At 41.0% G+C, this 22,064-nt stretch overlaps 1 protein-coding gene across 1 annotated transcript; it reads right to left on the bottom strand.

Annotated features, from left to right (window-relative positions):
- Nucleotides 1-986: 986 nt before the first annotated feature.
- Nucleotides 987-21,845, bottom strand: PCF11 (PCF11 cleavage and polyadenylation factor subunit). The gene is made up of 16 exons (XM_040089013.2): nt 21,611-21,845; nt 16,885-17,010; nt 14,448-14,636; nt 13,872-14,063; nt 12,007-13,115; nt 11,557-11,746; nt 10,829-11,462; nt 9,267-10,741; nt 7,809-7,896; nt 6,965-7,084; nt 6,355-6,463; nt 4,999-5,182; nt 4,433-4,588; nt 3,289-3,381; nt 2,725-2,760; nt 987-2,127 (listed from the first exon to the last, which is right to left on the bottom strand). Exons 1-16 carry the CDS (start codon nt 21,797-21,799, stop codon nt 1,918-1,920), a joined length of 5,100 nt encoding a protein of 1,699 aa, XP_039944947.1. The 5' UTR covers nt 21,800-21,845; the 3' UTR covers nt 987-1,917.
- Nucleotides 21,846-22,064: the final 219 nt, after the last annotated feature.

Below are 22,064 nucleotides of genomic sequence, written 5' to 3' on the forward strand. Positions count from 1 at the left end.
TTCCGGCAGTGACGAGATCCTGCTCCTCAGTTCCCTTAGTCAAAACCAGCCGATACCCTGGGGGTAAGCCTGGTTCCTTTGATGGAGGGGAAAAAAGGGACCTTCTATTTCCAGAATCCTGCTTCCAGGCAGGATGTACCCTTCCCAGTCAGATTTACAGGTGTGCAGTGACAATTACATGGACCAAGTGAACTTAATGGACCATTTAGAGCTTAATTATCATTGTCATTAGAGAGCTGTCATAAAACCTATTTCTGCAACTTACGGGTCTCTTTTTGTTCTCTCTCCAGCAGACAAGAGTAATTTGTTCCCTTTTCTGAACAGCCTTCTACATATTTAAAGGCATCACGTCTCTGCTCAGTGTCCTCTGAACTTCAATTAGTGTGATTTACTAAGTTTACAGCATTCCAGGACACAAAAGCATCGTATTTGGGCCAGGGAACCAGGCTACGTGCTAGCTCCGGGAAGAGGCTGCAGGAACTAACACAGGAGTTGCTCCCCACAACACAGCCAGCAGCCACACACACCACTGCATGGACTCACCCCACCCTGATCCTTTGTGTTTCCATTCCTCTGGATTGTCTCTAATTAAACAGCATTTTAAAGTCGGCATCTAGAACGGGGCAGGCTCACAACTACAGCTCCAACCTTAATCAAAGAATCGAAGTATCACTCACATCTTAAAAACTGCACAGAGCCCGGGTGAACATGGAAGTCTTTGCAGCCAACATCTCCTGCACGGCTGATTATTTCTACTTACACACCAAGGGGGAATTCTGACTCCCAAGTATTCCCACTGCAAGAGTCACATGCTAGGACTGATATTACAAAGTTCTTAGTGCTTCTGTCTTGCTCCCAGCAAGCTAAAAATACACACGGTAACTGAGTGAATAAAACAGCAAATGCGTACTGAAACGCAGCTTTATTTCCAATCCCACAAACGTACCAGCCACACAGACCCACCATTGAAAGGAAGAGACTCACACTCAAATATATGCTTAGTTTTATTTATAACATTTAAGAAGTATGAACATTTCAGGATATCTGGTTTACCATCTAAGTCCAGTCATAAGCAACAAAAAAAGAAAATGTTAGCCATGTTTCTAATGAGCATTCTTACATTCATTCCCCCCTGTAAAGAAAATTCAGCTTTATTAAATTTGTGTTTGACTAATGGAAAAAAAAAAAAACAAACATTAAAAATGTCTTAACTACCAGGCATCCTGGTTTGTTAATTTTTTTGTTGGCACTTGTGTTCACCACAATCAAGCACTCTGGTTGGTTTGTTAAATTTTCCCCTTCTACCCAGAACTGTCTTTTTTTGAGTTTTTTTGTGGATTTTTTATTATTTTGTTGTTGCAATTTTTTTTTTAGCATCTGGATATGTTAAGTTTGTTCAAATAACTTTAAAAAGACAAGGAATCTAGGCCTGTCTGAGAAGCTCCTTCCCCTGATAACCCAGCTATAGGATAACTGAAGGAAGAGACTTGCTTGCATTTTTCTGAATCTTAATAAGCAAAAATTAATTTTAATTCATTTTAAACTGAAAAAAGTACAGAAACACAGTCTTTATTTGATGGTGTGCATAAACATTACACTCCATATATAGCAAAAATATCTTTTATTTATAATTTACATTTCAACAAGTGAAAATTTTACATTTTTACATATACCATTAAATTTTCACGCATCTACAGAACTTTCACACAATGACACCTGAAACTGTGCAGGCAATAAGAAATTTCAAATACAAAAATGTATTTATTAACCAAACAGTAGTTGAGGCCCTGCCTCAGTTGGACATTTTTATTCATATAAAAAGTATTCGCCTTCCAGAATTAACACAGCAGCTCTTCTGTAAAAAAAAAAAAAAAAAAAAAAAAAAAAAGAAAAAAAAGAAATCATACCCCAGTTTATTTAAACAGACTCCTCGGGTTCTGTTTTGATTTCTGTAGATGCAGGTGTGCTCTCTTCTGCACAGGCAGGAGGGGTGTCATCAGGTTCTTCTTTGATTTTAGGTGAGTCACAGGACTCCTCTGTTTCTTGTTTAACAATGTCCAACATTATATTTAGTGGATTTTCTGAAGGAGTCTTGCTGGGAGATGGTGTGCAATCAAATGATGATGTCTGCAAAGTGAAAGTCAATGTACCATTAGCACACTAAAATAACCATTTTTAGCCTCTTATTCTTTTTGCCTTTTTTCAAAACGCAAATATGTTGATAGTCAGGCACTCAAAATCTAAACTTTTATTTCATCAAATTTTTAAGAAAAAAAATTCATTTCTTAATAGCATTACTTTTTTTTTCCAATTCCTTTGAAAAGTATCACCAAGCAGTGATGAAATGCTTAACACCATTACCATGAACTGTTCCCTGCTATCCGCCCTCAGGACAATTTTAACTCCCAAAGTATTAAAAGTGTCACACACACCAATACCCATCTACTCCACTGTTACAAATTTCTAAGATTCCACATGTTACTCCACCATAAACCCATCAAACCATGGCTTTGCTTTATGGCACACAAGCTGTCATGGTACATCACAACCACAAATGCATCTCAGCTAATTCTGTATTATAAACTTGCCATGCCCAAAGCCTCCAGGTCTTAGGCGAGAGAACTGGGCAGCACATTCTGAACACATCTGCTTCCCTGCAAAGTCAAGAGATCAAGCAAACAACTGAAAATAAGCTGCTTCCAAAAATACAAAGGGTCTACTTACATTCTGGTAATCCTCGTAACAAGATGGATGGTAAATCTAAAAAAACAAAACCAAACAAGGTTATATATTTAGATATGTAAAAAAAATTACAGGAGGATCACTGATAATGAACTGAACAGTGTCACACATTATCACACGATTCATCTAGAGAAACTATGGTCTGAGCAGGCTAAGTATGGTGTCAACTACACCTGAGAGATGATTTTGTGATGCTTGTTTAGGAAATGTTGTCATACAGAATGTTGGTAAGTGCTGGGAATTATCTGTGCACAGCTGCACGCAGAAATAATTGAACCCATACACCCATACATAGAGACATCCATTTTTCTCTGAGCACTGCAGTGTAAAGGAGGGCTAGTGAGCCCATACCAATGACACCAGGATTTCAGGCACTTCCAAAGGCAGAGATATTTATGTGTTTGGAAGCCAGGAAAACTACAGTAGGAATCCTTCAGGAGAAAAAGTGCACTTGCCACCCTCCTCCTGGTTTTGTTTTTTTTTTTTCTGCAATTCCTCAGGGGTTTTACTATAAATTATTATCACATGTAAATAAGATCAGATTACCTTTTCATCTACCCTGATAGCATTCTTCAGGTGCCACTCTTCCTCCTCCTCATCCCAGTACTGTTCAAATTGTTCTTGGCAAATTTCACAGCTCTGAAAAGTTGTTGGAATAACAGAGATAAATGATGTTATTATAATTTCCTGCATGAAATTCAAGAACCCAGTAAGAGTCAAATAAGGTTCTTTTAAATTAAGTATATTAAACCTAGAACATGATCTTTCCTCCACACTTTAAAAATCACTTTAACAATTAGCAAACCTTTATTAAAAATTGAGTATAGTTTGCACACAGAGAAAGGATCACCCTCTGGCCCTGAATACCCTTTGTCACTTGAGAAATGTGAGCTTTGCCTTTTTAGCTAATAAGTCTACAAAGCATTTTGTAACATTGTAATGTTGTCTTACTGTCATGTAAGACAATCCATTACAGTGATTTAACCAGTTTTTTTAATGGCATTATCTTAATTCTTCCCCCTTAACCTGCAATTTCAACTTTTAGATGGAGTACTAACATTTTTAGGACTTTTGTGAAAAATTATCAATCCAAAGAACAATGCACAAAAGGTACTTCTTAAAAATTAAAAAAAAATCTTTCTGGTTTTATAGCTAGCTCGTTAGAGACTTAGCATGTAAATCTAAATTGTAATTCTAACAACATTTGTATTTGATTATTACACCAATTCATCTACCAAAATACAGCTCTACTGGTCACTTTCAAATTGTGCTACTTCTTTCTTGTAACGCCTATCCGTTAAGATAGAATTTTTTATGTTTGGAAGTACCAAAACCCCAGTAAACCCCATAGTTATTTGAATAACAAATGACCAAAGGACAAATCGCTTATTCTATTTATGTAAACATTTGGCAAATGAACACACTTTGCCTGTTTCAATTTTGCTAAAACCACAAAATGCCAATGTGTGTAGATGTTTTTTAACTACAGGTGGTTTATACTACCCCTGCTCGTGGGAAGCAACCATTACATACACAAGTACATGACCTATGGAGAGGCTGCACAAAGGCCCAAGTACAATATTCCAGTCTACATTTAGTAACAAGAATGCAGTAAAAGCCTTTGAAAGACTAGATTCTTGCTATCTGAGCTGGTAACTAGATTGTTGTTATCTGGCAAGCTGAAACTTACCTCAACTGCTCCAGCTGGCCCAGCTGGGACACTCTGAAACTCCTTCTCTTTCGCAGCTTCCTGTGTCTTCAACACAACCTCTTCGTGAGCTTTTTCAAAGAACTGGCTTTTAGCACGCTCCTCTAGATCTGCTATTTCTTCAAATTCAATCCAGTCCTAAGGAAAGTTTTCATTCTCACTCAGACAGCCCAAAGTATCATATTTAATAAATCTTACTTTGTTAAAACTGAAATATTTCCCACATGCAACATTAGCACGGTGTACTCTTTCTCACAATGCTACACTTCAAAAACTCATTTTCCAAAAAAATCACTATCCTTCAAATTCCATTCTCAGTGGAATGAAAACAGTACAATAAGCAGCTTTAAACTGCTTATTGTTCATCACACAATTGCCTTTTGTATTCTGACAGGCATTTGAGGACTACTTGAAGTATCAAGACATCACTGTTTATCACAACCAACTCCTGAGATGATGCAAATTTCAGCTGCAATCCCACAGCACACACAGGAGTAAAACACAGAATCCAGCCTGTGATTTATCCACGCAAATACTGCACTACTTACTGTTAAACTGTAATACCATCTCCTGTGTGTAATTTTTCTGCTGACATCTTTTTCTGTCCGGTTCTGGCGATAATGCCAATCTAAATGATCTGCATACACATCTGTCTGTGAAGTAGTGAATCTCATTCCACAGGAGTAACACTGAATTCCAGTGTACAGTCGATTTATAACACTATCATAACGTCTAAAAAAGAGATGAAAAAAAAAAGTCTTAACACTTCTTTTTAAAGAGACAGTAAGAAGTTTCACAGTAAATTGCTTCATTTGCCTGCAATGGGAAGGGAAAAGCATGAATCTGCTCCAAGTTAAAAGTACACAATATGACTACATTTCATTCTGATTTTCACACACAATCAACTTAGAACATTAGAAAAACAATGGGCTCTTATTAATGAATCATGAGAAACATGTTATTGTTGTGTCTCATTCCTACTACCTTTTCTCACCTGGTAACACACAAATAGCAATGCCCTCATTTGGCCCAGCTTTACAAGCTACTACCAAACTGGTAAAATTAGAATTACAGAATGGTTTGGTTTGGGTTGAAATGGATCCTAGAAGACCATCTAGTTCCAACCCCCCTGCCATGGGCAGGGATACCTTCCACCATGTTGCTCAGGACCCCATCCAATCTTGAATACTTCCACACATGGGGCATCCACAGCTTCTCTGGGCAACCGGTTCCACTGCCTCATCATCCTCTTAGTGAAGAATTTCTTCCTGCTATCTACAGTAAATCTGTTCTTCAGCATAAGGTCATTTGCCTTTGTCCTATCACTACACAGCCTTGTGAAAAGCCCCTCTCCAGCTTTTCTTGTAGTCCCCTTTAGGTACTGGAAGACTACAGTAAAGCCCCCATGGACCCCTCTCCTCTCCAGAATAAATCACCCCAACGCTCAGCCCATCTCCTTAGCAGAGGTGCTCCAGCCCTCTCTCTCATCATCTTTATGGCCTCCTCTGGACTCACTCCCAACAGATCCAGTCCTCCCTGTGCTGGGGCCCCAGAGCAGCACTGCAGGTGGGGTCTCACCAGAGCAGAGGGGAAGAAATCACCTCCCTTGAGCTCCTTGTCACACAGCTTTTGATGCAGCCGAGGCCCAGGCTTCACTGCCTATCCCAACCTTAGTGCTCAAGTAACAACGCACACCTTAGTGTGAAGTTAAGTTTTCCCATGTTCATTTCCCGTCTTTTTCCCTTCTCAACTTCTACAAGGCTGACATCAAACAATGAAGGTTTAACCTCCTCTGAATCATGAACTGACAGATAATCTTTTAAAAGCTTTTAACTGTCTTGGATGAACTATCTAGCTACTGCCACGTTATTATTCCTACTGTAAGCCCGTTGCACTATACGCACTGTCTAAGTTCTTCAACTATGAAGTTAGTGAGGTCTGGAACATTTTGATCTTCATTCTGATCATCATCTTCTTCTTCAGCAGTCGGCTGGGCCGATGTTTCATTCGCTTCTAGAAACCATGAAGAGATTATTTTATCAAAATTCCAGTACATCATCAGAAAGAAATTATGTGCTCCTGAAAGTTATTTTCAAACATTATTAATACAATCTGACTGTGATCAAACACAATTGTGTGACAGCTAAATCGGTCATCTTCTGACACTATTAAAAAAAACACATAAAAGAAAATAAGCCAGTATTTCAATTGAAGAAAACAGTATTTCACCTCAGTGTCTGGCATTAAAATTCAGTCTTCAGATGAAAAGACCCTAATTATAATCACAAACAAGTTACAAAAGCACAGCAGCAAAGACAAAACTGACTGCTCTGGACAGCTGAAGTGTAAATTAAACAAGATACTAAGAATTTACTCAATCATATGCAGTAAATTCCTTCCCCAAAATAGTTCCGTTTAAAAAAAACATACAGGAGTTCACTGAAGTTTGTATACTCAGATTTACACTTGAGTTGTGGATAAACTAGATAGTCTGAACATAATAAATCTACATACGTGCTGAAGTGGAATCCGTTTTAGACAATTTGAGGATCCCTGTTTTCAGCAGTTTTGCAAACAATTCATTCACATCAACCTGTCCAAGGTGGTTATCAGGATATGAATGGGAAAGGGCTCCTGGGGAAGAACACAGATATTCAAGGTGGCAAAAGGTTAGGCATCAGATTTTATCTGTATATTCCACAACACAATCTTCCTGTTTCCTCACATTTCTTTCATTTTTTGTTACAAATTATTTCACAACTCCCTGCCTTATATAGTGTTTGGCTAATTTTTTCCCTTGCAACAGGGAATATTTGTAATAAGATTTTCTCTCCTTCACAATGTATTCTGAAATGCTATCTAAGCTGGTTGTCCCTACAGAGATCTCTGTGAACCACAGATGGTGGTTCTTGAAATGCAGTATTGTCCTGGGTTCATACTTAGACATTTCACCACACTCATCTACTTCATCACCTAGTTTAACCTTTTATGATGTCTTTGAAGTTTTTCACTACTAACCACTCACACACTGGAAATGTTTGCACACCCCAGCACAGCAATCTAGACCTACAGACTGATGCCTTCGAGAAAAACAGATCAAATTTTTTGGTTTTTTTTTTTTCAGCACAATTTTATACCCAAACCACATGGTTAATGAAAACTCACAAAAACCTTCAGTGTTTGAGAAAAGCTCCTTAGGAGATGAAGGTGCTACAGAGACTACATCTACAGCCACCTCACTGAAGAGGCATCCCTTAGTCCACACACAGTAAATCAGGACATCAAAAAAGGCCATTTTTGTGGCCACCACTGAATGAACAAATCCAACAGAAATAAAAGGAATTCTATTGTTACATACCTGCAGGATTCTGGACAAAACTTCCAGGATTTGGCAAATACTGCTGACCTTGGCCATAAGGTCCTGGTTGAGCAGACATGAGAGAAACCTGTGAAAGTAAACATTTAAGTATTCTTTGTAAAATATTGTGATTACAAACTTACTCTTCACATTTTATTATTAACTTCTAGATGCTTCTCAATAATTTCACAAATATGGACCTCCTTCCAGGAATGAACCCTGTCAGTTTGGTATTGAAAAGGACCACAAATAACTATATGACCTTTCCCCCATTTTCATTTTCCACTAGGAAAATTCAGAACACATGCTCATTTTGCTTAATATTAAAACAAACAAAGCCCCACCACAACACCTTCAACACCCTTCCTTCCACTTAACCATCACATTTTCCAAACACAGTACTTCCTTTTAAATTGCTCATGTTCACCAAAGCAGAGCTCCTCAAGAAATTCCAGGACCCCGTAAATGTCTACTAATAAAACCCACAATTAATTGTTATCAACAGCTGAACCAGCGCTCACTACAGACACACATCTTGAAAGCAAGACTTCGCAGCTCATCAGCTACAGTAAGCTGTAGGTAGAAAAACAGTCTTTACAACACACTTGTAATAAAAATGGTTGGGTTTTTTTTACCAACTGGCTGCTTTCTGAATTCACACACTGTTTAAGATTTTATCCCACTGGAAGTCTGCAGGACACATCATCTGCTTTTGCACAATCAGATAATTCCTCATATTCACTTTTTATCCCCCAAAATGAAAAATGCTTTTTAAAATCTCTAATGTACTGCAAGAAATTACATCAGTTTCACCACTGTAAAGTATAATTTCCTCCTTTTGAAGAGAGCATTTCCAGGAGGCAACAGCAAAGACAACTGAACTGACAAAGCAAGATGGTGCCAAGAGAATTTTAAAAGACAACAGTGCAGCTGAGCAACAAAGTGCAACAATGCCCTACCTTCCTCAATTGCCCCAAGTTCTCTCTCCGGTATGTCTTTAAAATTGGCTTGTAACCAGTACTAACAGCTACAAAAAGACAACTATTCTTTTGGTTCAGTCTAACTTCACATCTCTTAGAAAAATTAATCACGTGTATTTCACATACACTACCCTTCATTCCTTATAGAGAATTCACTTTTACTGAAATTTAATGAAAATACCAAAAGCTTCAAATTACCCGGTTTTGTTTGAATGTTGAAAATAATGATTTCAAAGAGATATTCTGAACTAAGAAGCGATTGCCAAGATCCACTATTTTGTCTAATACTTAAAAAAAGATTGTTGAAACACGGCAATGTATATCATTCTTAAATTATCTACTGACTTTTTTAGTTTGAAACTGACTCTCAGACTGCCAACTCTTCAGAAAAATAATCCGTTTTTCCAGGAAGAAATCCTGCTAATTCTCTAACAAATACACTTCTGCAAGCAAAGTATTTGATGCAATCAGCTCTTACCTGATTACTTCCCACTGGCATATTACTGAAATTTCCATACTGAGGACCCTGGAGACCTTTTTCCTCGAAGTAATGTCCAGCTGCTCTCAGTGGAAAGCTCTGTGCTCCTGGGCCAGCTGGCCCATTGAAATTTGGTCCAGGCGAACCATCAAATAAATCAGTTCTCTGGAACTGCATTCCATGAGCTGGTCCATTGTAGCCCTGGCCAGGATGTTCAACGAACGGACCGCCTTGTCCATATGGTGACATTTCTAGTCTTGAGGCAGGATGGTTAGCTACATTTTCAAAACGTGCACCCTGAAGGCCAAGGGGCAAGTCAAACCTAGAGGCTGGCTGGTGAGGTCCATCGAATCTTTGAGGTATGGCTGTTTCAAATCTTGCTTGTGCCTGCTGGCCAGGTGCCAACCTTGGACCAGGCTGTCCATGAATTCCATCAAATCTTTGCAGGAGAGACAGCTGTCCAGACGGACCATCAAATCCAGCTCCGTGACAGCCATCAAATCTCGGACCAGCCCGACCAAGAGGACCATCAAATCTAAGTCCACCAGCTCCCTGGTGGACTGGTCCATCAATCAACCTAGGACCCAGACCCGGCTGACCACGTGGTCCTTCCAACCTCCCACCGCCCGACGGTCCATGCGGCCCCTCAAACCTGAGCCCAGCACCTGACGGTCCATGTGGCCCCATGGGCTGACCATGTGGCCCCTCAAATCTGAGGCCACCTCCAAGTTGTCCATGGGGCCCCATTGGCTGTAAATGTGGCCCCTCAAACCTGAGGCCACCCCCTGGTTGACCATGAGGCCCCAAGGGCTGACCATGGGGTCCCTCAAACCTGAGACCACCCCCTGGCTGACCCCGAGGCCCCATAGGTTGACCATGAGGTCCCTCAAACCTGAGAGCACCTGAAGGCTGACCATGAGGACCCTCAAACCTGAGACCAACTCCAGGACCTTCAAATCTAGGACCGCCCACAGGCTGCCCCGCAGGCCCCTCAAACCGCAAAGGCCCAAGAGGTCCCTCAAACCTCATCGGACCTCCTCCACCAACCTGGCCTGGGGGTCCTTCAAATCTCAAGGCCCCTGCCAGCTGCCCTGGCGGCCCATCAAATCTTAGGGCTCCAGCTCCCCCTGATCCTGACAGCGGCCCATCAAACTGAGATGCACCTGTCCCCACCAAAGGCCCCTCAAATCTCATAGCAGCCTGTCCAGCTGGCCCATCAATTCTGGAACTTGAACCAGCAGCAGGACCATCAACAAAAGGACTTCCTTGTCCATCTACCCCAACCCTTGCAGCAGTTGGTCTAGGGGAGCCATCAAACAGAGGTCTGTCTTCCATCAGTGCAGTTATCCTCTGCTTTGCTTCAATACCTCCGAATCTTGATCCTGGACTTTCTGGAAATGGTGCTTTCTCTGGATCTTCATACCTAGCTCTTTTGAAACGTTCAGTGAATGGCGACCTTGGTTCCTCTCGAACACCTAAAAAAACCCAGAACAAATCACATAACCACTCAGTAATATACTGTCAATTACTTAACAAATATAAAATAAAGTAAAATTACATACCAGCTTGCCCAAGAAGCTGTCTTTCCTCACGATTATCAAACCTACAGAGTGCATCTCCATCAATTTTCTGGAACTCCGCAGTACTTTTGCCCTGTTGTCTGAGAGCATCTCTAAATTCATCTGATTCTCCCCAGCTGTCATAAGGATCAGAACCTCTCGTTCCTTTAGTAGCACGCTGGTCTTCAAGTCTTCGTCGACTCTCAAGCGGTGACAGGTTTTCAGCAAAAGATCTTGTAGTGCCACTTACAGGAGAGTGTCTCCTTGCTCTTTCTGGAAATGGTTCTTTTCTGTCAAACTGTACCCCCCTTTTGGCTTTTGCCTGCTCACATTCTATTCCAGAAAGCAACGCATCAGGTATATGATAATCCAAAATATCATCAGGATCCAACAGATCAAGCCTTGACAACGAATGCTGAACTTGTGTCCTTTTTAGTTTAGCTTTATGTTCATAATACGTTAATTCTGCATCCGATAGAAGAGGTTTCTTTTTCAAACCACATTTTTCCTCTGTAGGGCTATCCCAGACATTACATCTGTGCTTTCCTTCCTGATACTGGAACAGCTGTCGGATCTGATGAGCTACCATGAGAAACTCATCTTGTGTTATTTCACCAGATGTTAAGCGGTCATTAGCCTGCAATATAGAGTTTAAATTTAGACTTCCAAAAAGAGAAGAAAAAAACCCCATACCTGAGACATTTCTATGAAGACAGATTTATTAGTACTACCTTCTTAAGTAATTCTCTTTTACTTGCAGATGTCAATTCTTTGGGAATCTGTAAATTGGCATCCACGCTTAACCGGTGCTGCTGCTTTGGTGTTCGGGGTGATAGAATTCCTTTACCAGCAGGCCAGTTTTCCCGATGTCTTTGGTGAGGGGATTTAACAAGTGCTTGGTGTTCATCATTCTGCTGTGAGCTGAAAACAAGAATATATTTTAAATATAGATTATTTCGTTATTCGGGATATAACAGTTCCTACTAGAACTGATCACAGCAAAACACTGGTATCACCTTAGATTTTAAACATGTGTTATCTCTGTTTTTCACTAGTAGGAACAAGTTAAACCTATCAATTTTAACAATCTGAACACTGCTTCTCAAAGTCAACTATACTGAAGCCAACAGGAGAATTTCCACTGACATCACACAGAAGTTGTTTAAAAGATAGTAACTTACTTTTTATTTTCTTCCCAACCAGATTTCCACCTCTTGCCTGACTTGGATCCCTGCCAGTTTTCTGCGTTCTCCTTTGGATCTGGAGAAGCTTTTGCAGAATGCTGGGTGGCTGTCTCTTGGGGTCGTTCTTCTTGGACTTTTTTCAATCTCCTTGGATCACGCACCTCTTGTTTAACATTTCTCTTATTAGAATTTCTTTCATCTCTTGTTGCTTGTGTACCTTCTTCAACATGAGACTGTTTAGGGCCTATCTGACGTATCTTTCCTATTTTAGGAGTTGATGAAGTAGGAGATAAACTCCGAAGTCGTCTTTTAGGTGATCTCCTCTCCCGTCTTTTTGGAGAATGCGTAGATGGTGATCTTGCCTTAGGAGAGCGTGACCGTGACCGTTTTCTACTACTTGATCTTCCTGGTTTTCCACCCTGTTTTTCTGACTCCTCTGTAGCCGTGTCTTGTTTCTGAACAGCACCATTAATCACTTTATTTCTGCTCCCCACCGGTCTATGTTCACATGTCTTATGCTCCTCCTTTTCCTTCTTCTCTGTACTTCTCCTCTTTTCTTTGACCTCCTCTTCCTTCCCCTCTGACTTATCTTGAAGATGTCTTTTAAGTCTTGGATCCCGCTTACTGATATCAGAAACCTTAGTGCTTTCACATTCCTGGCTTTTACTGTCCTTAGAATCAGGCAGCTTATTTTTCAAAGGAGATGGCGATTTAGATTTTGCTTTGGACTGTTCAAGTTCTTTCTTCTGTGTTTTTTCACTTGCTTTTGATTTTTCTGACTTTGTTGAGTTCTGTTTCTCAGTCTGTGCTGTTTTGTTTCCCTTGGTCTCAGACTGACTGGTCACACTTGGTGAAAACTCTTTCCTATGAGACTGATCTTTAGTGTGGGAAGAATGTTGACCCATCCTATTAAGCCGAGGATCCCTGTTCACTATTTTGATATCATGAAGTGGAGGACTTGGGGATGGTTTGTTTTTTTCAGAATGCACAGCAGTCTGATGAGGTGGTTTAACTGTCATATGAGGTGTGGGAGACATGTGTTGCTTGGAAGGTGCTGGAACTGAAGCAATACTAGATGACCCCTGCTGAACACTAAGAGATACAGCCTGAAATTGGAAAAAAACCAGCATTAATCTGTATGCCACAATTCCTACCCAGAGGTGCTAATATTCTGTCTCAAAACCAAAATTGTAATAGTCATGTCTTGAAAGTTATGAGCTTCAGCCATTTAACTGAAACTGACCCACTAATTGCTAATCACAAGCACTGAAATAATGCAGTACCATTACGAATCAAATTCAAATACAATGCAAGATCAGTATATAAAGTAAACACAGCAAAATATGTAACTTTGGCACACATTCCAATTACAGCGCTAGCTTTCCTATATATTCTACATGCTCTAGGCAACTCAGCTGCCAAGTATCCAATTTTCACACTTCAGTTCAAAGATGCCTTATTTTGTATTGTCAACTGCCAACACAGCAAGACTTCCAGCTACTGCTGACTTTGTTTACAATCAATCAGGCCCCTTTGTTCCTTAGGAACAAACGTATTTGAAATAGCCCAACTCACTGTCAGCTGCAAGAGGTGAAAGGTCACAGTCAGGCATCATTCTGAAGAAAAATTAAACCCAAACCACAAGAATTTCACTTTTTTTTTACATTTAAGTGTAATATTTAGGGTTCAAGGTAACAAAAACTGTTCAGGAAACCTGGATCACCTTGCATTGTTCTAGTAGTCCTAAAATTGCTACACTTGCCGAACATGAGGAAAAAACAATGCACTGCACTTACCAGTACAGCCAAGTACTCTCCAAGAGAGACCCCAACTAAGAAAGTTTTATCAACTATCCTACTCACCAACTGTGCTTTAGTTTGTTCCAGCTCCAGCTCTAGTTTTTTTTGCTGAAGTTCTAACAACTGCTTTTGCTTTGCAAGCAATTGCTGTCTTATCAGTTGCTCCTGTGTCAAATTCTTTTGTATTTCAGGAACAACTGGAGGAGGAGAGGCACCAGAAGTGACAGCAGAGGTAGGTGCATTAGATTCCTCTGGCTAAAAACAAAATAAAGAAAAGTTACACTTAAAATCCTACTGAAATCAACTAAATCAATCTCCTTTCAGTGTTATCATGATCCAGTACTGGGACATAGTTCATACAGGAGTTATAAACTGCAATTCTTTTGCCCAGCTATGATTTGCCTGCTTTGACAGGTGTAGGGAATTTAATATAAATTCCTCAATGTTTCAAAACCTAGAATACAATTTGTAAATAAAAAAACCAAACCCTTCAAATATTCTGAATCTGTAGACTTCTCTTACCTGTTTACAAAAGTCAGATACTTCATTCTTAATATTCTAAATTGTCAAAAAGCAGCATACAAACAATGAAAACTACACTTATTACCATCTGTTCTTACAGAAGGCAGAAAAACTTACCGATTTATTTAAAAACTTAGGATTCACATGGATGCTAGAAGTATTCACATTTGGGGGCAGAGGTTTAATTGGCCAGGCAGGATCTAATGAGTTGACTCTGACATCAAGTGCATATAGTTTCTTCAAAGGAAAAATATCATCCCATGTGGAGCGCAATTTAAATAAACTTTTCCTAGTATTTTCATCCACCTAAAACAATAAAACAATTCTATGGCTTGTTAAGTTAATATAGAACAATTTCTTAAACTTTTCTGTAGAACTTAAGATTTCATTCATTTCCTATTTCTATCTTGCCATTTCAACATACTGAACTTGCTACACAAAATTTATAAGCAGTGCAGACCACACATCTTTATCAACGGGATCAGTAACAGAAGCTCAAATGTGGAATTGTTGTTTCAAGGCCATTTGAAGATTTTATTGTGTATTACCATGCTCTGAGAATTTTCTTTCAACTTTTCCATTAGCAAAATTCTCATTTTACTGGCCCAACTTCTGTGGAAAAAAATACAGTAACAAAGTATTGAAAGGCAACAGCCTCTGAGACAATACATTATTCAAGTGTTTGTGCTAGAGCATAACAATGACAAACAAATCAAGAAAAACCAAACTGGATGAAAAAAAGGTGTTTTGCTCAGCTGTTTAGTCACTGAAGGATTTTTTTCCCAACAAATGCAATAAAATGAGTATTAGCTAAAATGAAGTCAATTATTATTTCAGTTCAGCTGCAGAATTAGACCCATCTATGTATGAGTCACAGATCAAATGTACTTGTAGGACCAGACGCCAATTTTATCTCTTTATCAACAACTGGATTACCTCATGGCAGCTAAACCAGAAATTTACAGTGAAGCAAAATTTAGTTCATCTCATAACCTAAGTGGTTCAATTAAACAATAAATAAAAAACATTAGAAGACAAAATACATGCAGCTGTCCTAATTTCAACATTCCAATTAAATCATTAAGTCTTGCCCATACAGATGATTTTTGCTGCCATTTGCAGATGTTACACCTAGACAGAATATTCTGGAAAGGTTGGAGGCTCCTTCTGGGTAAGAGCAGGAGCTTCAATAGAAATAATTTATACTTAGTAATTGGGATGATGCCTCTGTATGGTTTTCCATGAGAGGCTTCACTGAAGTTTACTGCAAAAATGTGCAGGAATGACTGAGCAAACAGTTTTGACTTCAGGTGTCTAAGGATACCTTAGTGACCATTTACTGATAAAACCAAATCTGTAACAATGCCTGTGCTGGAATTCTACTCACATCCTTTAACATGACCAGCTAAGATATTAGAAAAGACTGCCACTTCACAAATCTAACTAGCACACATTAATAGTTTCTAGTTAGCTTAGTAGCAAGTTAACATATGAAACTCTGAAGATTAGCTATTATCCAGAGCTTCATTCAGCTGCAACCTTAAAAGCAACTCAGTAACATTCACAATTTAATACAAAGAACCCAAGTAAATCTATCTCTATCTGCTCTATACACAGGAGTTTATGTCTTTTACAGTCACAGTAACAATCTATTCCTTATTTCATCATGCACTTTACATCTGAAAACCACAAAAAAGCATACTGGGATTTCACATCCTCGCTGATATGAAATGATAAATATGCAAAAGATTCATTCATCTCATTCTTATGAAACACCACTTTCTTCTAACATATAGGAAACCACAGAAGTTAACCCTTTTCTGATCCAAGTTAAACCCATTCAAGTCCGGCCTTTCAAAACCTGGCCTTTGACATGCTTTTCTCACTGAGGAGTATGCACACTTCACTGGGTTTCAAGATTAAGACCCAGAATTAAAAGATATGGTGGCAGCTTTCAATGTTGAATGAAATTAAAACACTTATTTATAATACAGTCACATCTTTTAAGGACCTTCCCCCACACAGTTGCAGCATTTTTTTCAGCTGACAGACCACCAAGAGACAATCAGGGGTTAGTGCTACTCACTTGAGTTTAAGCAATCATTCTGCATAATGTGAATTCTGTAAATCAGACAAATCTAACTATAAGAGTGAAGCTTTGAGAAATCCACAAGAAACTGATTCTCAGTCTATTCTTGGCGTAAGAACTACCTTAAAAATAAGCCAACGATTCGTAATTAATTGGTCTATACACTACAAAAAGTCCATCCAGCTAAGCCATCAGTAATCAAAATACTTTTAGTAAAATCTTGCCTGGACAGGAAAGCTACTGGTGTTTACACACCAAATTAAGTAATACTCTGAGTCTTTCAGCTAGCTTACATGCTTGATAGCAGAAGGAATAATCTTTCACAGCACAGATACTGATATTTATAAAAACCAATCAATCTGTATATATTCACCACACAAGAAAACTCAAACCTGAAAGCACGTACTTATTTTACCAGGAACAAATTTTGCTTAGAATACAGTACTTTTCTGAAAGTGTATATACCTTTTCAAATACACAAATAAATGTTGCAACTAGGTTTTTAGTAAATGCAGTAAGATACTCTCTTCCCACATTCTTGACAATGGAATCCATTAGGTACATAACGGGCAGCTTCTCTGATGCAGGAGCCTGGAGTAATAAGAAGAAACTGAGAAGTTTAGTACAACAAAAACATACTTTAACCTCTTCAAATAAAGGGATTACCAATCCCAGAAATACAGACCTCTCTTTTCAGTTGACACTATAAATACCAAGGGATTTGGCTTGGGATTTTTGTTTATACAAAAACTTAATCTGGAAAATGGACACTCAGTTCAAATTATAATGCAGTGGGTCTATCACAAAAAAAAAAAAAAAAAAAAAAAAAAAAAGGAAAACCTTACGTTAATTTGTTTGTGCATCAAAGCTTTGGGAAAGGGGGGGGGGGGGGGGGGGGGGGGAAGAGCAAAAAAGAAGCCCATGAGACAGTATTGCCACTAGTGTACTGAGTGTAACCTTTCCCTTGAGGAAGTAACTTAGCAGGAAACCATCGTCAGCACTTCAAGGAACTTCTAAAAATTGTTTATAATTCAAACCTCCGGGATGGATTTTTCTGGATTTCACAGAACACAAATTAGACTTCTGGCAAATAGCCCAAGTCAGTGAACTTCTGTAGCTGTAAACTGTATGTTGATTATCACAGTCTTTCATAAAATACACGTAGAATAGGTTGTAATTATTTCACTGTAATCCAAGTGGATATAGCAGAGAGTCCCATTCTCTCTTGGCACTTGCAGATGGTGATGAGTCTGATTTTCAGAGTGCATGCAAAAACACAGTCAGAACAGAGTTCAAAAGCCAGTCAAAACTCAATCATCTGGTCGACTGGGTAAATGCACAGACGTGTTCAGGAACTGCAACCACCATTTTCATAGAAGGTTGTCTTCTTCTGGACTCAGCTTTGCTACAGGAGGCTTTTGTTTGTTTGGTTTTGGTTGGGGTTTTTTAAAATCCTTTTTCAAAATTTATACCAAGTTTGTGCGGTAAGTGTGGGGACCGTGGACCGCTACAGCAACTTCCAATTTACAGAAAGCAGTACTGGACCAATGAAAGTGATTTTAATGCCTGCCAGTGGCTTTCACAAAGCAGAAGGCACAGGGAAGTTTAAAAAAAACATTAGCAAGTACACAGACTTGTTGAAGAGGACATGAAAGACAACACAAGCAGTGTGTTGACCATGATCCCCTTGGAAGAGCATCCACTTGTAATATTTTAAGTTCCGAAGTGCTACTGCTTCACCGTTTAAAATTCAATTCCTTCCCCTTTAAGGTGGTTCACAGAAGGGCACCCACTCATTAGGATTTTTACATGGGCAATCAGAGAGCTTCCTCACCCTTAAAAATGCACTTATTTGCCATGACCTGAAACTTATTATTGAAGAGGGCAGAACTCCTTGTTAGTTGGGGGTGGAAAGGCTGGGGGGGGGAAGGGAGTGCCACTGCCTTCAAACATATGGGAAAAAAGAATTAACAGGCAAGTGATGCATTTTGTACATAAAAAGACAAAAACCCCAGCTAGGTTAGCTAAAACTAACTGCAGCAATCTCACACTGTGAAGCAATACTGAACTGTAAACAACCTAATGTGCAAGTGTTAGAAAAAAGCATCGCTTAAGTCTCAGACATAAAAGACTGGATCTGCAGCTATTTAAAATGTCTGTGGAATACTGGCTTCTTCTTTGAAGCAGTCTGCACAATGGCACATTAAAAACACTCCAGTTCTGAGTGCCTTCCTTTGTAACAAAATGACAGCGCACCATTTCTGACTTTTAGTCAGCTGTATTAGGGACACAAAGAGCTGTCCCACAAGTACCTATGCCCAAGAGCTACTCCCCGAGTTAAATTCTTCCATTTCACCATTGCAGGAAAGTAGCTCACTACACTTGGCTAAGCTGAAAGTTTGAGATGCTGGGGAACCATTAGTAGCGAAAGCACTGGAAAAGGTTTAACTGACACTTAGATCATGCATCAGACTGTTATGGCAATCACACACGGAAACACCATCATCTAGGTAAGGAAGCCGACTTCCAACTATGGAGCACCATTAGCAGCTCAGCAGTGTACCCTGCTTCAAATATAAGCTATTCAGGTGTCGCATTTTAACAAACGTGACTTAAATACGGTTGGAACATTTAAGTCTTCTCTTCTGCAAGTGTTTATTTTGTCAAGGTATCTAGCACGTACTTCAATAACCACAAAAGGGAATCTCACACCGGAATGCATTTTGTTTCCAGGTCTCTGCAAAACCCCCAAGCAAGAAGGATGCCCGCACGACACTAATCAAAAGGCAGGGAGGCGCCGCATAATCACCAGAACGCAGAACACTAACACTGAACTCATCAGCATAATATTAAAGACTTCCTTAGAAAACTCCCACTGTTCCTTCAAATAACGTAGGAAAGCTATTGTTGGAAATGTGTGGCTCTTTTTTATTAGTTTCCTAAAAGATTTCAAGTTTAAAATAGTATCTGGAAATTGAACCCCAAGTCACAAACTTGTGAAAAAATTTGTTTTTAAAAAAAAAAAGAAAAGCAACTTTGTATACAAAATGCGTCTTGGAAACAAATTCTGCACTATACAATGGTAAATAAAAAGACAAATACATATTTCACACTTTTTATTTACAAATTTTATAATACCAGACACACATCTCAGAACCATTTATTAAATTGTAAAGCAGACCACTCAAGTTTTACACTAAACAAACTGTCTCCAGGCAACACTTTTTAAAAGTGGCTTAGTAAAGGAGATCGCTTTCCCAGAAACAACTAAAAACTTGCCTTGAATAAACTACAGTAATAAACAGTAACTAAGCAAAACTAACCATTGATACAGGTTTTAAGACAACTTTTAAAAAAACCCCCACACCTCAGGGCAGGTTCTAAATCACCCAGAAATGGAAAAAAAAATTGACAGCATTGTTATTCATCACAAATCATTTTATACACATCCACTGCCCTTTAAGAGATATAATGGTGAGAGCTATTAGATTATGAGGTCACGTCCCCAAGGAATGGCAAAACTCAGCCACTGGCAGCATTTAAAACTAGACTGGAAGTGGTCTGTGGCACACTAAAAAGACACCCTGCATTGACAGAAAGACAGATTAAGTATCTTAAGAGATGTTTCCCACCCCCAGCATTAGATAGTACAATTCTCACCATTATAAACCACGATTAAAGCCAAAGGAAAAAGCCTTTTAACACCTGAGATCAGAGGGAGCAAGGGAAACAACGGGGGAGGGGTGGCTGGCACGAATACGGGGGGGTGGGGGATTGAAAGAAGAACCCTTTTCTTCTAAAATGTTCGGTAAAAAGGTGCTGCAAACCCCATGCATGTACAGTGGCTGACTGATGTCAGCAACTGCCTGGGCTGGGCTCAGAGGGAGCCTCCTCTTTCCCTTTTTATATCATGTGTCTTTCAGACGCCATGTTAGGATCCTACAGGCTGCTGCAGTTTCTACAGTCAGGGAGAAATTTCTTCTACCAAATCCTCAACCAATAAACTTCTCTAGCCAAAATAAATTAAACACGCACACAACACTAGTGCTACTCGGGGCATAAATCACCTGAAATCCAAACACAGAATTCTGTCTAACGAGGCAGAGCAAAACAACCCCCATCACCACCACACACACTTCCCTAACCGAAGGAGATGATCACCCTTCACCCACAAACTTTTTTACGATATAAGGGAGCCCCCACGCTCAATTAATCTCTCACAGGGACCGCACTGGGGAAATAGCTTTAACTCATACTTAAATGTCACTATGCTTAGTCCTTCAGTGGCGGATAATTTGCCTTCTGGAAACTTAACCTCATTTTCCTTTTAGACTACCCCCAAGAAAAACCCAACTCTCCAGGAGATCTCCCCACTCGGGCCCTCCCTAACGACTGTACTATCCACCTACTGCAGAAATCGCCTAAATCCAAGAGTTTAGTCACCAGATTCGGACACCGACTCTGGGCTGCACGTCGGGGGAAAACCCCGCTCCAACCAAGGACGAGGAAGTGCAGCTGCCCAGTCACTGCCGGGCCGCCATATTGTGCCTGCTATTTACGCGGGGCTCACAGCGCAAGCCACGCTGCCCTCCTCCCTCAGCTCTTCCTGGGGCGAGTCCCAAACCCTTCCCTACTCCCAACAGGGTAGTGTGGAGGTTGCTCCCCTCCCTCGAGTCCCCTGCTCCCTATGCGATGGAGGATAGAAGTAGCAGCAACAGCACCCTTAAGCCTCGCGATGGAAAGAGGAGTCCCCCCCCCCCCACCGCCGCCTCGCCCCGTTGCTCCCTATCTCAGCTAAGACACGCTTCCCTCCTCCGCCTGCTTCCCCCCAACGGCGACCTCCAGGCTCCTACACCCCCCTCCTCCCCCAACTCCGCTCAAATCCTGTCTTCTCTGTTTGCCCCCTCACTATCAACCTCCACCCCCCACCCCGGGCACTACTTCCTAGGCCCCCTGGCCGCCCCAGGCCAACCATGCCCACCCCGCCCGGGCCTCTCCCCCTCTCTCTCGCCCCACTTCCCGACCCTCGGGCCCTCTCGACCCCCAGGCTCTGCTGTGTCCCCCTGAACCGGCTCCGCCGCTCGGCCCCCCCCGCGCCTGTCCTGCGGGCCCCCAGGCCGCCCTACCCCGCTGCCCCGGCCGGTCCCCCCAGCAGTATAGGTAGGAGTAGTAGTCGGTGGAATATAAAAACCTTGGCGATTTGCGCCTCGATCAGGGAGACGATGTCCTTGGCGAAGGGCACGTTCTCCTCGGCCAGGATGGTCAGCATGTTGATGTGCGGCTTGCTGTTGAACGTCAGGTCCTCCAGCGACGACTGGTAGTCGCGGCACGCGTCCTCCCGGGCCTCGCTGCTGCCAGCGCTGCTCTCCGGGGCCGACATGCTGCTCCGACCAGGACCCGACCCACCGACCGACAGCCCCCTCCCCGCGATCCCCCGCCGCCGAGCGATGCCGATGCCGCCCCCCCCGCCGCTGCCGCTGGGCTCCTCTACCGCATCCTCCACGCTGCGGCTCCCGCTGGCTGCGCCGCCGGTGCCGCCGCTCCTCGGGCCGCCGCCGGCTCAGTCTCCGCGCTCACAAAATGGCGGCGGCGGGCACGGCTCGCGAACCGCTTCCCGCAGCCGTTGCGTCATGTGAAATTGTGCT

The sequence above is a fragment of the Hirundo rustica genome, chromosome 2 (assembly GCF_015227805.2).
Source record: "Hirundo rustica isolate bHirRus1 chromosome 2, bHirRus1.pri.v3, whole genome shotgun sequence".
In the NCBI taxonomy this organism is placed as follows: domain Eukaryota; kingdom Metazoa; phylum Chordata; class Aves; order Passeriformes; family Hirundinidae; genus Hirundo; species Hirundo rustica.

Excerpts from the sequence above, each read along its gene's own strand:
- PCF11 (XM_040089013.2), bottom strand. The coding sequence starts at position 21,799 with ATGTCGGCCCCGGAGAGCAGCGCTGGCAGCAGCGAGGCCCGGGAGGAC. Across the intron at positions 17,011-21,610 it reads TCGAGGCGCAAATCGCCAAG|GCTCCTGCATCAGAGAAGCT; the intron begins GTTTTTATATTC and ends TTATTACTCCAG. Across the intron at positions 11,463-11,556 it reads AAAGAGAATTACTTAAGAAG|GCTAATGACCGCTTAACATC; the intron begins GTAGTACTAATA and ends TCTATATTGCAG.